This window comes from Lepidochelys kempii, chromosome 3 (assembly GCF_965140265.1).
Source record: "Lepidochelys kempii isolate rLepKem1 chromosome 3, rLepKem1.hap2, whole genome shotgun sequence".
Taxonomy (NCBI): Eukaryota; Metazoa; Chordata; order Testudines; family Cheloniidae; genus Lepidochelys; species Lepidochelys kempii.
This window is the reverse complement of record NC_133258.1, coordinates 14,287,296-14,299,809: the sequence shown is the minus strand read 5'-3', so window position 1 is coordinate 14,299,809 and position 12,514 is coordinate 14,287,296. Positions and strand designations below refer to the sequence as shown.

General features: G+C 40.6%; 1 protein-coding gene across 18 annotated transcripts in view; it reads left to right on the top strand.

Annotated features, from left to right (window-relative positions):
* The window catches only part of SUPT3H (SPT3 homolog, SAGA and STAGA complex component), a 470,398-nt gene that overhangs the window by 242,737 nt on the left and 215,147 nt on the right, over nt 1–12,514 (top strand). For 17 of the 18 annotated variants that reach the window (XM_073335781.1, XM_073335776.1, XM_073335772.1 and 14 more), the window contains one exon: nt 3,871–3,955. The exons of the other annotated variant lie outside the window; for it this stretch is intronic. In XM_073335781.1, coding sequence (XP_073191882.1) covers nt 3,871–3,955 — 85 coding nt within the window. Of the gene's footprint in view, nt 1–3,870; nt 3,956–12,514 lie in introns of those variants that run through there. 18 annotated transcript variants of the gene reach the window in all.

The window sequence follows — 12,514 nt, the reverse complement described above, 5'->3', positions numbered from 1 at the left end:
GCACCGAAGCAGCAGTACTGCTAGTGAGGGACAGAAGTGACCATATCACCTCAAGGCAGATGGCGTCAGTACAGATGTTCTCAGCACCAACGACTGTGAGCAGCCATCATCGGACCATTATGTGAAGCCAAGATCTCCGACTCCCTCGGTACCACCGACACAATATTGGCAATCACTGATGGTACCGACTACTGTAGCACCACAGGAATTTAGATTCTCTAACGACCTCATGGCATCTGAGGTACCAGAGCCTCTTCTAATCGGTACCGGGGCCCCAGTACCAGACACATCTTAAGCCCAAGAATCACCACTGGCACCAAACCTTGCACCTCCGCTCTGTATTGGCTCCACCATTTTCCAGTGGAGAGTCAGATAGTGACCAGGAGGGGGTCCTCTCCCAATGCTCTTATCATGCTTACTCCTGCTATCAACCTAGGACTGCCCAGTCATACCCTTGGTCTGGACAACCCCTGTGATATGACCAATCATGGGATCAACCACCCATCTTTTTTCCACCAGCCACTGGTCCTGTTGTGATCCATGGGCAGCCTGTAGGCACGATGCCTCCTGGGCATCTAGTGTGACCCACCAGGAGACTGCGAGGCATTCCCCCTCAGCCACCATCTCTAGAGCCTAAGAACCTCCTGAAGAGATCTTGGAGGAGCCAAGAGGTCAGACTAGAGGAGAGGGTTACACCAATTACTAACATCTCTTCTTTCTCTCCAGATAAGACAGAAATGCCCCCTCCACTGTCTATGGCAGACTATTTTAAAGTCTGACCTGACTAAGGGTGGCAGATACCTTACAAGTATCTCTTGAGGAGGTTAAAAGACACTCACCATAAGCTTCTGGATATTCTTCTACTCCTCCTCCAGGATAGCCCTCCCCATTAACAAGGCACTTTTGGATCCAGCTAAGTTTATATGGCAAATGCCAGAATTCGCCACACCGCCACGCAAACAGGTCGATAAAAAAATATTATGTATCTCCCAGGAATGAGGAATTTCTTTTTTCACACCCTCCTCCTAATTTCATTGTGATAGATGCAGTGTTATCATCCAGAACAGACTCAACTCTGAAGCCCCAACCTCTCCTTAGGGATACTGCTTGGGAGTTTCCCATAGTGGAGCACCCATAGGGGCGCTATTGGAAGAAGAAGAGGAAGTTACTCACCTTGTGCAGTAATGATGGTTCTTTGAGGCATGCCCCTCTGTGGGTGCTCCACAACCTGCCCTATTTCCCTCTACACTGGAGTTTTTGATAGGGACTCTGCGGTAGAGAAGGAACTAAGGGTGGTTCGCCCACGCAATGCTAAGTAGCCTCGAGGCAGAGCATGAGGAGGGGATGGGGCATGGGAGGGTTAAATGGACACAGGAGACCTTGATAGCAATCAGAAGCACAGGGATCCACATACACCTACAGTGGAGCACACATAGGGACACGCATCTCGAAGAACCTTCGTTACGGCGCAAGATGAGTGACTTCCTCTTCTACCACTTTGACTCTTCTCACAGTGAATAGTATCTTTTTCCTCAGATAGCCCTGTTGTAGAAACTCAGTGTGACTAAGGAAGGCAGAATTTGGTCCATAAGAAACAATGTAAAGGGAGATTAGAAAATGTTCTAAGTCTTCCTTCATGTCTGCAATGATATATTATTGAAATGGCTTCTTTCGTTTTGACATACATTTGGTATTATGAAATTTTGACTGATCCAAGCAATAACCACTCTGTTGGAAGCATATTGGGATGAAAAGATTTAAAATAATCTAATCAAAGATTGGATAGAGAGGGAGCCAAAAGTAGAGGCTGAGATAACCAACAAGACTTGAAGAATAATGAGTGCCCATGACTTCTGTGTTTTCCTGAGAATCCTGGTGCTAAAATCATTGTTCTTTACAAGTTCTCATGATTATTTTGGATGATTGGAGTGTGCTTGTCAGATGTTACAGCTACTCCGTTTAGTTTGAAGCAAGAGATATGAATAAAGCTTTGTTGTAGATTCAGAGTTTCTGTTGCCAGGTAGTAGTAGGCTATGGTACTGCACTTTATGCCAGGGAAGAAATTTCCATGTCTTATTTTATCTGGAAGAAGGAATTGAGGTGAGGGAAAAGTTCTTTAAGTTCCTTCTCACTCTTCAGCTCTTAAACCTATGTATAAAGAAAAGGAGTACTTGTGGCACCTTAGAGACTAACCAATTTATTTGAGCATAAGCTTTCGTGAGTACTCGCAAGTACTCCTTTTCTTTTGCGAATACAGACTAACATGGCTGCTACTCTGAAACCTATATATGTAAAGTAGGCAAGGGCTGAGTATTGCTACTTATTTTATAGTTGCACATTTCAGCATGTAATGTGGCTGATGTGTTAAAAATTTGCTTCTAAGTTGTGTGTATCATGCAGCAATGCAGTGAAGCTGCTGTTTTGTATGGGAAGTTTTGTCACAGTGTTAGTGTAAGCGTGAGATGGTAAGCAGAGTCCCACAGTCAGAATCCTGGATACTTCAGTTCTACCTGAGTGTGGCTTGGACTTCCAACCTCAGGGTATTGGGAGAACAGAAGAGATGTTGGTCACCTTTTTAAAATAAATAGGATCCTATCTGACTTACATAATAGGGTAGAAATTGGCTAGCCTAATGATCCATTTTTCCCCTTTTATTCCACATGTTCTCTGATCTCCCCCGTTTTTTTGGGATTAAGAAGGCTGCTGGTGGTCTAGCCTGTGATTTGCAGATGATGCTGTTAAGAGTAAGAATAATTTGGTATTAGACTGAGGAGATCCATAATGTTTGGCCCTGACCTGCCATTTATTACAGATTCAGAGAGAGATTTGGCCTGGTCCTAGTAGTTGGATACTCTTCTTTTATGCCAGATCACATTAGAGATAGGATAGGGGCTGCACCTTACTTCAGTTCTTCCAATACATTGAGAGTCTTCCTTTGAACCAGTTTAATCACGTGAGTGCTGTGAACAATTCACTTCCTTTACCAAGAAGTTCTGTTGAATCAAAGTTAGGCTGACAACGAATATCCTTGTGCTGTGAAGATTTCTCTTTGGTTTTACTGGTATTTCACCTGAATGTTTGATTTCCTTCTTGTGTGTCTTTTTTTTTTTTTCAAACCTACCACCACAACTGCTTCTGTAACTATTCCTGTTCTTGTCAATACTGTGCATTTTGAGACAGGGCTATGTACAGGGCACTGTAGGGCTGAATTATAAAGGTCATAAAAGAAAATTCACTTGACAACGCATCTGTAATGATTCCTAAAAATTCCTTTATTTTAATCCATAACAATTCCTTCTGAAAGCATGTGTTGCTTAGCATTTAGCTTTGGAAAAAGAAGACATTAACATAAACATTTAGTGTAAATATTTTGATGAGTGAAAACTGAAAAGGCCCTATGTCAATTTGTAAACAGAAGGGAAAATGATATCCTTACTGTTAAATACCATACTATGATGTGGCTGTAGCTGCTTCCTAGAAATTAAAGGTCATTAAGCCTATTAAATGAATCCCCTCTCTAACACAGGATTGATCTCTACAGTATATTTACTACAACTTTGGCTACTCTAGTTTTGTTCCTAGTAGTTAGACTTTCATATCTGCTCTTCAGTGGCCATTCCACTCTTGAATACATCTCACTGTGTTAGGATCTGTTTTTCTGATATTCATCCCCAGTGCTCTTTCTTAATTTAATCCAATTATTTTTATGTATACTTCTTTGTACCACACTAAACAATTCATCTTCAATTCACTAGAAGTTTAAATATGGGTGATTTTTTTTCTTTTTGCTTGGTTTCATGTGAGGTTTGTGTTTTTGTTTTTGTTTTTTCTTCCAGTTTGGTAGCCTTATGTGAAACAATTTTCTTTCAGGTTTTCCTTAGGGGATGTCCGGAGGCCCCTTCATGAAACAGCAGTATTAGTGGAAGATATCATTCATACACAGCTGATTAATTTGGTAAGAATATCTTTAGTCTTTTGATTACAATATGTTCCTTGTGGGTACAATCTAATCTTTTCTGTAAGAATATTGAAAATGTTCTACCTCTCATTCTTAAGGCTATAATTATCATGTAGTGACTGTACTTAGAGAAAAGGAGGATTCCCTTTAGAATACGTGAATAACATTCCATCCATAAAAAGAAAAGGAGTACATTTGGCACCTTAGAGACTAACAAATTTATTTATTCGATCCATGATAGTCTAGAGAAATCACTGCTGAGAAACACAAAGGTACTACCTTTGCCGACATGTTCAATGTTAAGCTTCCAGATATGAAGGGTGTCAGGTCCAAGTGAGAACCCCTTTCCACCCACCCAGTCGGACTGCTGTGAAAGGAATCCAAGCCTCTGTGCTCTGGATCCCCTGGGGAGTTTTAAGCTTCTGGAGCCTGAACAGCATCTAACCACTGCCCCAATCACAGTCTTGGTGTGCAGACCTACTATCTGGCACCCTCTTCCAGTGTTGGAACCTGCTCTCCAGTCTCCTAGCACCTCTAGTCACAGTGCACACCTCTTTCCCAGAACTCCACCCCAAAGATATGAAACTTCTGGTTTACAGTTTAACTTTTTCAGGTGCATTTAGTAGTTGTGATGCATATACACACATACTTCGTAGAGTTTAACACATTAGTGCTCTTTTGTCCTTAATCACGTAAGGAGAGTACAGTTCATACAAAACAATAAACACTATATATATGTCCTTACCTCAGTTTCCTCACCACTCCAGGGCACTCTTTGAGCTGTGTCTGAGTCTGTTGGGTGGTCCAGAGTCTTTGAGGCCATTTGGGCTCAGGAAAATGTGTGGGGCCCCCCCGCCCCACGAGGCGGCTACTTGCTTGTTGACCTCTCCTTCTGGAGCTCCTTACCCATGTCTGTGAACTTGCTTTCTCCTGCCCCACACTTCTTCTTCCTGTCTGGTTCCCCTGTTCCTGTGTGGCTTTCTTCTGTCTTCTGGGTAGCTTTCCATTGTTCCTGCCTTTCCCCTTCCCTTCAGCTAAAGTGGATTTTCAAGGCTTGAGCTACTTTTTAGCATAACCTTTTGTCAGGGTTAAGTACCATCATTAACCTTTTGTTCCCATTGTATTTGTCTGGGGTGTATGTGCTAAGGGTCTTGTCAGCAGAGATGGGTCCATGTACATATAGGCATTTATGATACAGCATTTTGTCATAATACAACTTTATAATTTCAGTCTCATGACTGTAGAGACATAGCCATAGTTCAACACACAGGGCACATTTTCATTTTTGTGTGATGTTTTAAAACAATTATCAAAAACATCAAAATGCTTGACATTTTTGCTTACGGAATACTTAATGAAAAAATTATAATATTTTCAGTAAAAAAAAAAAAACCAACAACCCTGACTTTATTAAAAACGGTGATCAAAAAGTTGTGTAAAACCAAAATGGGCCTGTTTTGAATCCTGTGAAATTCAAGCAACTTTGAAATTTTGATTTTGTTTTTTGTTAATTAAAAATAAAATTCAACCATGTCTACTGAAGACTTTATATTGAGAAATTGTTTCAAAACAGGAAGAGAACCTCTTTTCCCCTGTATTTTGACATTTGGTGGTATTTACAAAACATTTAGGTATATTATTCTACTATGTGTCCCCCAAAATTCTGTAAGCACAGCAGGACAATTTTTAGACTTGTGAACATGCACATGAATAATAGTGAACCTCACTACAAATTAATAATTTATGCTTTTTTATAGTTCATTTTAAAAAACTTCAATATTGGAGTTACAGGATTTGGTCTGAACCACATCATGAAGGATAAGATGAAATTCCCAATTTCAGTCTTATACCTATTAAGAAAAATCAGTTGTCGTCTTGACCTAACAGCCATGTACATAATCATAATTCTTTTTTAAAGTTGTCTCCTTAATCAAACGTAATTATGGCCACAGCTTTACTCTTCCTTTAGTGGCAATGGAATGAGGATTATTTGTTTTATTGCACTATTAATGCTTAGCTGAACTTTACAGTAAAATTTGTGTTTGACAAAAATTTAACCTGTGGTCTTGCAGTCTTTTGAATAAATAAATAATGAATTCCTTTATCTGGGTACTTAGTCGATGGTCATGACCCTAGGTTAACCCTAAATGGTGTGTAGGAGCATGTATGATTTTCTGCCAGGAGGAGGAATGGGAATAGACCAGCAGTCACACAGTTTTTCTAACCTCTCACCTTTTGGCCCAAGACAGCACTTTATTTCAGAGGAAGTGAAAATATCTTTAATAGCTCATTGTTTTGACCTTTGACACCTACAGGACGGAACTCTTAAATCATGGCCTTTTATATATGCCATGGTGGGCTTCTGGAAATGATTTTTGCACAGTCGTTATCCTATGATATTTCACATTCTTACTGAGTTGTTATTAAATATTCATACTGTCTTCTCATTTTTAGATAACTATGCCTATATGAGAGTATTAAAACCACACACTAACTTTGTAATAAATGCTTGTTGTAAACTTGAGTTGATTGCACAGTGCCTATATTCTAATCATGTTGGTCAAAATACTGTGCTACATAAATCTCATTATGCAATTGATTATTTTCCTCCTGAAAACTGTGATATATTTTTGACATTTGTCTACTATTTCATTTAAGAAGTTGTTTGTGTTTGTGATGGAAGGTCAACATGTTGTTGTATACATCTTTCTCAGTAGGCATTTGTAGGAAGAGAGAATACTTGATTAAATCCAGATATGTGCTACCAAAATAAGTTGCCATCTTGATTAGCACTGATGGGTTGACTTTTGGTATCTCTGAAGTTTATAGTTCTGACTTCCTATTTTTAAAATTTATCAGAACTCTATTAAAGAAGGGGCCAGTTAGGACAGATTCATATGGTGGCTACTTTGAACCATTATACACTTCATGGAGTCTGGGTACCCTGGGGAATGACAACACAAAACAAGACAAATCCTTGAAAAGCATGCTGCTCTGAAATTAATGCATCATGATTGCTACCAGAAATAATCTCTTTGGTGTACTGAATAATGCACTACAAATAGAAATGGCCAGTTTTTCCACCACTAGTATATAATTCAAGCAGGTGTTAAGCTGTACTAGGCAGAAAAATATCAGCTCAGTATAATAGTACATGCAAACTGCATACATTACTATAATAACAGGAAATTAACCATGCTAAATAATGTTTAAATATATTTCTGTATTTTAATAATCCATTTTTGGATATTTGCAGAATACACAATAGAAAACAGAAACAATAAGCAAGAATAACATGAAAATAGGCACATGGAACATATTCTCAATATATCAAAATAATGACATGAAAAAAAATTTTAAAGTTCAAAATAATTAATTACATCCCCCCACACACACAGAGCAGAGTAGCAAAGTTTTTATTCTAAAATCAAATTCATCGGGGGTCTGGAATACATTTCCAGAGAAGAACCTTGCTAAATGAAAGTTTTTGTTCAAATGTTTAAAAACTGATTTGTATTTATTTATACATGATTTAATAATAATTCTTAGATTTTATTTATTTATATTGCAGTAGCACTTAGATGCTGCATTCCAAGGCCCTGTTGTACTGGGTGTTGTACACACACGAATAGAAGCCAGGGACAGTGGGGCTTGGGTGGGCTCAAGCTTTGGTCCCCCGTTCTGGGGTCATATAGTAATTTTTGTTGTCAGAAGGGAGTCACGGTGCAATGAAGTTTGAGAACCCCTGCTCTAGATTCATAGTACAAGGGGGCATCATATATGAGCTTCCATCTGTTTACAGCTTGTTGCAAATAATTATAGTACTAAATGTAATACTTAGCAGTGCAGTTAGTTACAGCAGCAGATTTTGGGAAACAAGACAGGAAATGCTGGGTAAAGTTCATATAAAGAACTAGAAGCAGTTAAAATTCAGGAGTAATAAGAACAGAAGAACTGAAAGCATTGTGCTATTAAATATTGTCCACCATATTGTTCAGTCTGAATGACGTACTTTTGCCCGTTAATTCACTAATTTCTGTGCAATGTGGTATTTCCTTACGCTTAAGGGCTATATTCTGTCCTCAACTATGCACAAGTGCCTCCCATGATATCTGAAGTCAGAATTTAGCCCGAAATTCTATTTTTATTTGTATTCGTTTCTATATATTGACAAGACTTTTGAAATCTTTAGTAAAGAGATGTGAAATTTTATTTCATGAGAGGCATGATCTGAGCACAGGACTGGGAGGCAGAAATCTCAGCTCTGCGGCTTACTTCCTCTGGATTTGTGCAAGTAATTTACAATTTACCTGCCCACGTTTCCCAATTAATACAAAGGTTAATATCTAACTCATTAAGTATCTATTGTGTGGATTTCATATTTTGAAGATAAGTGCTGTTTGTGAGCTAAATATTATTATTGTTCTTGTACATCAGAGACACTTAAGACATAGCAATGAAAGATAGCATATGTAACACCTTTCCAATCAGCAAACAGTCTGAAGGTCTTGGCTTCCATTTTTGGGGCATGAAGATCCCTTCTTGTTTCACTTAAGGGAAGACCCCATTCTCTGTCCATTTTTGCTAGTTCAGACAGTGGGTGAAATCCTGACCCCATTAAAGTGAGTGGGAGTTAAGCTGTTGACTTTAGTGGGAGCATGATTTCATCCAGGGGTATAAGTTCTCTTGCCAGCTGATAGAGAAATAAAAGCTTTCACTATGTCATTCTTCCCTTTAAAAGGGGCTGGCTAAACCTGCTCATGGGGCTTATTGTCTGAAACAGGTAAGGCTGAGTAAGTTTGACTGGCTAGACTTAACTTTCATCTTTGATGGTTTTTATTCTTCCTGATTCCCTTTCCTTTTTCAGATTAAAACAGTGTTTTATAGTGAAAGGTATTACTTTTTGTTCTTCTGATACTCTCTGGAGTACTCCATAGCCTGTGATGTATCCTGCTTCCTCTGTCTAGAGAAAGCACCCTGTGAAAATGCAGCCATCTGGTTGTAGTAAGTACTGCTCTCTCTTAAGTGGACAGGAGATTGAAACTACAGCTCATGGGGTGAACAATGTCTCCACTTACTCAGCAGTGCAACTCCCAGTCTCTGGCTATTATCGTTTAATCAATCTTGCGCTTCTCGTACACACATTCTGAGCCCAAGAGATTGTCTGTCAATATGTCACTCCTATTACAGGAGTAGAAGCTGTCGGAGTAACAGAAACTCTCTCAAAGGGAACTCTTGTCAACATGACTCACAGGATCATTCCAGAATAGGTGATTTCCACAGAGCTACAGATGAATAAAGGTCTAAATATTTCACTGTTACACAGGTTGGTGCACCTTCAGAGTCAGGTGCAAGGATAGGAAGTTAAATTGTATTTGGATGTGTGACTCTTAGGCTATGTGAAGGGCTGGGCATCAACTTTCTGAGGGTATGTCTTCACAGCAGAACTATCTCAAGTTGGCCTACCTCAAGTAAGAGTGACCACACTTCAAAACAACACTCGCATTACACAGATAGATTTGATTAGCAGCTCAGAGTGATAGCATTAGCTGCTGATGAGTTGTAACTCAAGCTGTTGCATCCCCACTGTGTCACTAGCGCTGTAGGTTGTAAAATTCTTGTATTTTGTTCAATCATCTTGTTGAAACAGTATGCAAGAAGCTTCTATTGGAGGCCTAGTGTGGATTTAGATCAGGTCAGAACACCACAGTCGTTATTTGTGTTGTATGTGGTGTTGTAGCTGTGTCAGTTCCAGGATATTGGAGTGAATATCACAGAAGGGGACTTCTACTGGAGAGGAAGGTAGGAGAAAAGCCATTGTCATTCGGGGCAGTGAGTGAATTTATATGGGTGTTGTATGTTCTTTCAGGGATTTTTGCTCAGTTGATAGAGCCTGCTATGGGGCAGTGTGCTGTGGGAGATTAGGGGATGGGTAGTCAACAGAGGAGTTGGAGGGGGAGTTCTGTCGGAGGAGACAAGCCCCTGATCTTGGGGCAATGAATGAGGTTTTTTGTGGGTGTTGTGTGTTTTTTCTGTTTTCTGTGTGGTTTTTTTTCTCTTTGTTCAGTTTGTACAGGCTGGTAGATGGCAGTGTGCTGTGAGAGAAGCAGAGTCCTGATCAAGGGGTGGGGCTTCTCTGGTTAAGGGGCTTATACATGCAGCCAAACAGTCAGCCAGCAGCACAGGAGCCAGCGAACAGAGCTGTAAACAGGGGAGTTGGAGTTAGAGGGGTTGTTTTTTGGGGGGGAGACAGTATGTTGTGGTCTGGATTTGTTTGTTTTTCCCCCACTTTTCCCTTGGCAGGAAGGCTATGACAGATGCAGAGGCAGCAGTGGTAGTGACTCACTCAATGGAAGAGATAATGAAGATGACCGGATGTGGAAGCTGCAGGATGCACCTGATTCTAGTGTAGGTACCTGAAAACAGCTTTATTTGTGTGAAGTGCCACCTGATCGAGCTGATGGAAGAAAAGATTAGAGACTTGGAGATGCAGGTGAAAACTATAGTTGAGTTTTGAAAGGGGTTCGAGCAGATGATGGAGCAAAGGCAAGAGGAGGCTGAAGGGAAAAGCCAAAACTGGACTGAAGAACTCAGAGAGGAGAGTTCTGGGTGAGGAAGGTGGTCAGCAGAAGCATATGACTATGAGAACCAGGCAGAGGAAAAGACCAGCTAGTGAAGGAGAAATACAGCTCAAGAACAGGTTTGCTCAGTTGGAAAATGAAGAAGTGGCACAGCAGGCTATAACAGAAGAAGGGAGGGCATGGAAGAAGAGAGGAGCGGCTAGTACTGTAAGAAGAGGGGAAGAGCCAATGGGGATACCCAGAGTTCAGAGCACCCAGATGATACAGGATGATTTGCAGAAGATTGCAAGGGAGAATAAAAGACCAGAGGACTTGCAGCCAGAGAGAACAGGAGGAAGACCAAAGAGTCACACCATCACCAAAAAAAGGCACATCTATGTGATTGTTCTTCTTAGTAAGGAGTCCCCAGACAGGCCTGCCACCAGAGTTGGTCTAGAGAACAAGGGTGTGCTGTCTCCTGGGAGCTAAGATATGGCATGTGGACCTGAGGTTGAAGAGGATCATAATGGTAGCAGGAAAGAATCCACTGATTATCCTTCATGTGGGAACAAATGACACAGCTAGATTCTCGACTAGAACATATAAAGGGAGACTATGCCAGGTTCGGGAAGATGCTTAAGGAAATGGAGGCTCAGGTGATCTTCGGTGGGATTCTGCCTAGGGGAGGAGAATGAAGGCGAGACAAAATTATGATGATCAACAGATGGCTCAGGCAGTGGTGATAGAAGGAGGGCTTTAGGATGTTTGCACAGGGGTGCATTCATGGACAGAGGATAGTTCTTATGGGGTGACCTAAGTAGGGAGGGAAATAGACTTCTGGGATGGAGGTTGGCACAACTCATTAAAAGCACTTGAAATTAGGAACTTGAGGGAGATGATTGGGAGATGCTCATGTAATCTCCATGCCTGTTTTTAACATTGAGAGGAAGGAAAATCAAGTCAGAAAGGATACTGCAATGGAGAAAGGAACAGCAGAAGGTAAGAGAATGGACATTAAGAGGAAGGATAGTTCTGATACCAATCAGATAGGCGATACTGGCAGTAGACTGATCATAGCCAATTGGGCAAGGAATGTGGGCAAAGCCAAGCAGCAACAATTAAGATGTTCGTAAAACAATGCAAGGAGCCTGGGTAACAAAATGGAGGAACTAGAACTAGTGTTGCAGGAAGTGAATCCAGATATTATAGGGATAACAGAAACATGGTGGAATACTAGTCATGACTAGAGTACAGGTGTTGAAGGGTATGTGCTGTTCAGGAAAGACAGAAATAAAGGCAAAACTGGTAGAGTAACATTGTATATTAATGATGAGGTAGACTGTAAAGAAATTAGAAGTGATGGAAAGGATAAGACCGTCTGTTTTGGGCCAAAATCACTTTGGGGAAGAGAGCTACTAGATGTTTCCCTGATACAGAATTGTAGAACTGGAAGGGATCTGGACAGGTCATCTAGTCCAGTCTCTTGCACTCGTGGCAGGACTAAATATTTATTTAGACCACCCCTGACAGGTGTTTGTCTACCTGCTCTTAAAAATCTCCAGCGATGGAGATTCCACAACCTTCCTAGGCAATTTATTCCAGTGCTTAACCACCCTGACAGTTAGGAAGTTTTTCCTAATGTCCAACCTAAACCTCCCTTGCTTCAATTTAAGCCCATTGCTTCTTGTCCTATCTTCAGAGGCTAAGAACAACAATTCTTCTCCCTCCTCCTTGTAACAACCTTTTATGTACTTGTCCCCTTTCGGTCTTCTCTTTCCAGACTAAACAAACCCAATTTTTTCAGTCTTCTCTCATAGGTCATATTTTCTGAACCTTTCATCATTTTTGTTGCTCTTCTCTGGACTTTCTCCAATTTGTCCACGTCTTTCCTGAAATGTGGTGTCCAGAACTGGACAGAATACTCCAGTTGAGGCCTAATCAGTGCGGAGTAGAGCGGAAGAATTACTTTTTGTGTCTTGTTTACAACACTCCTGCT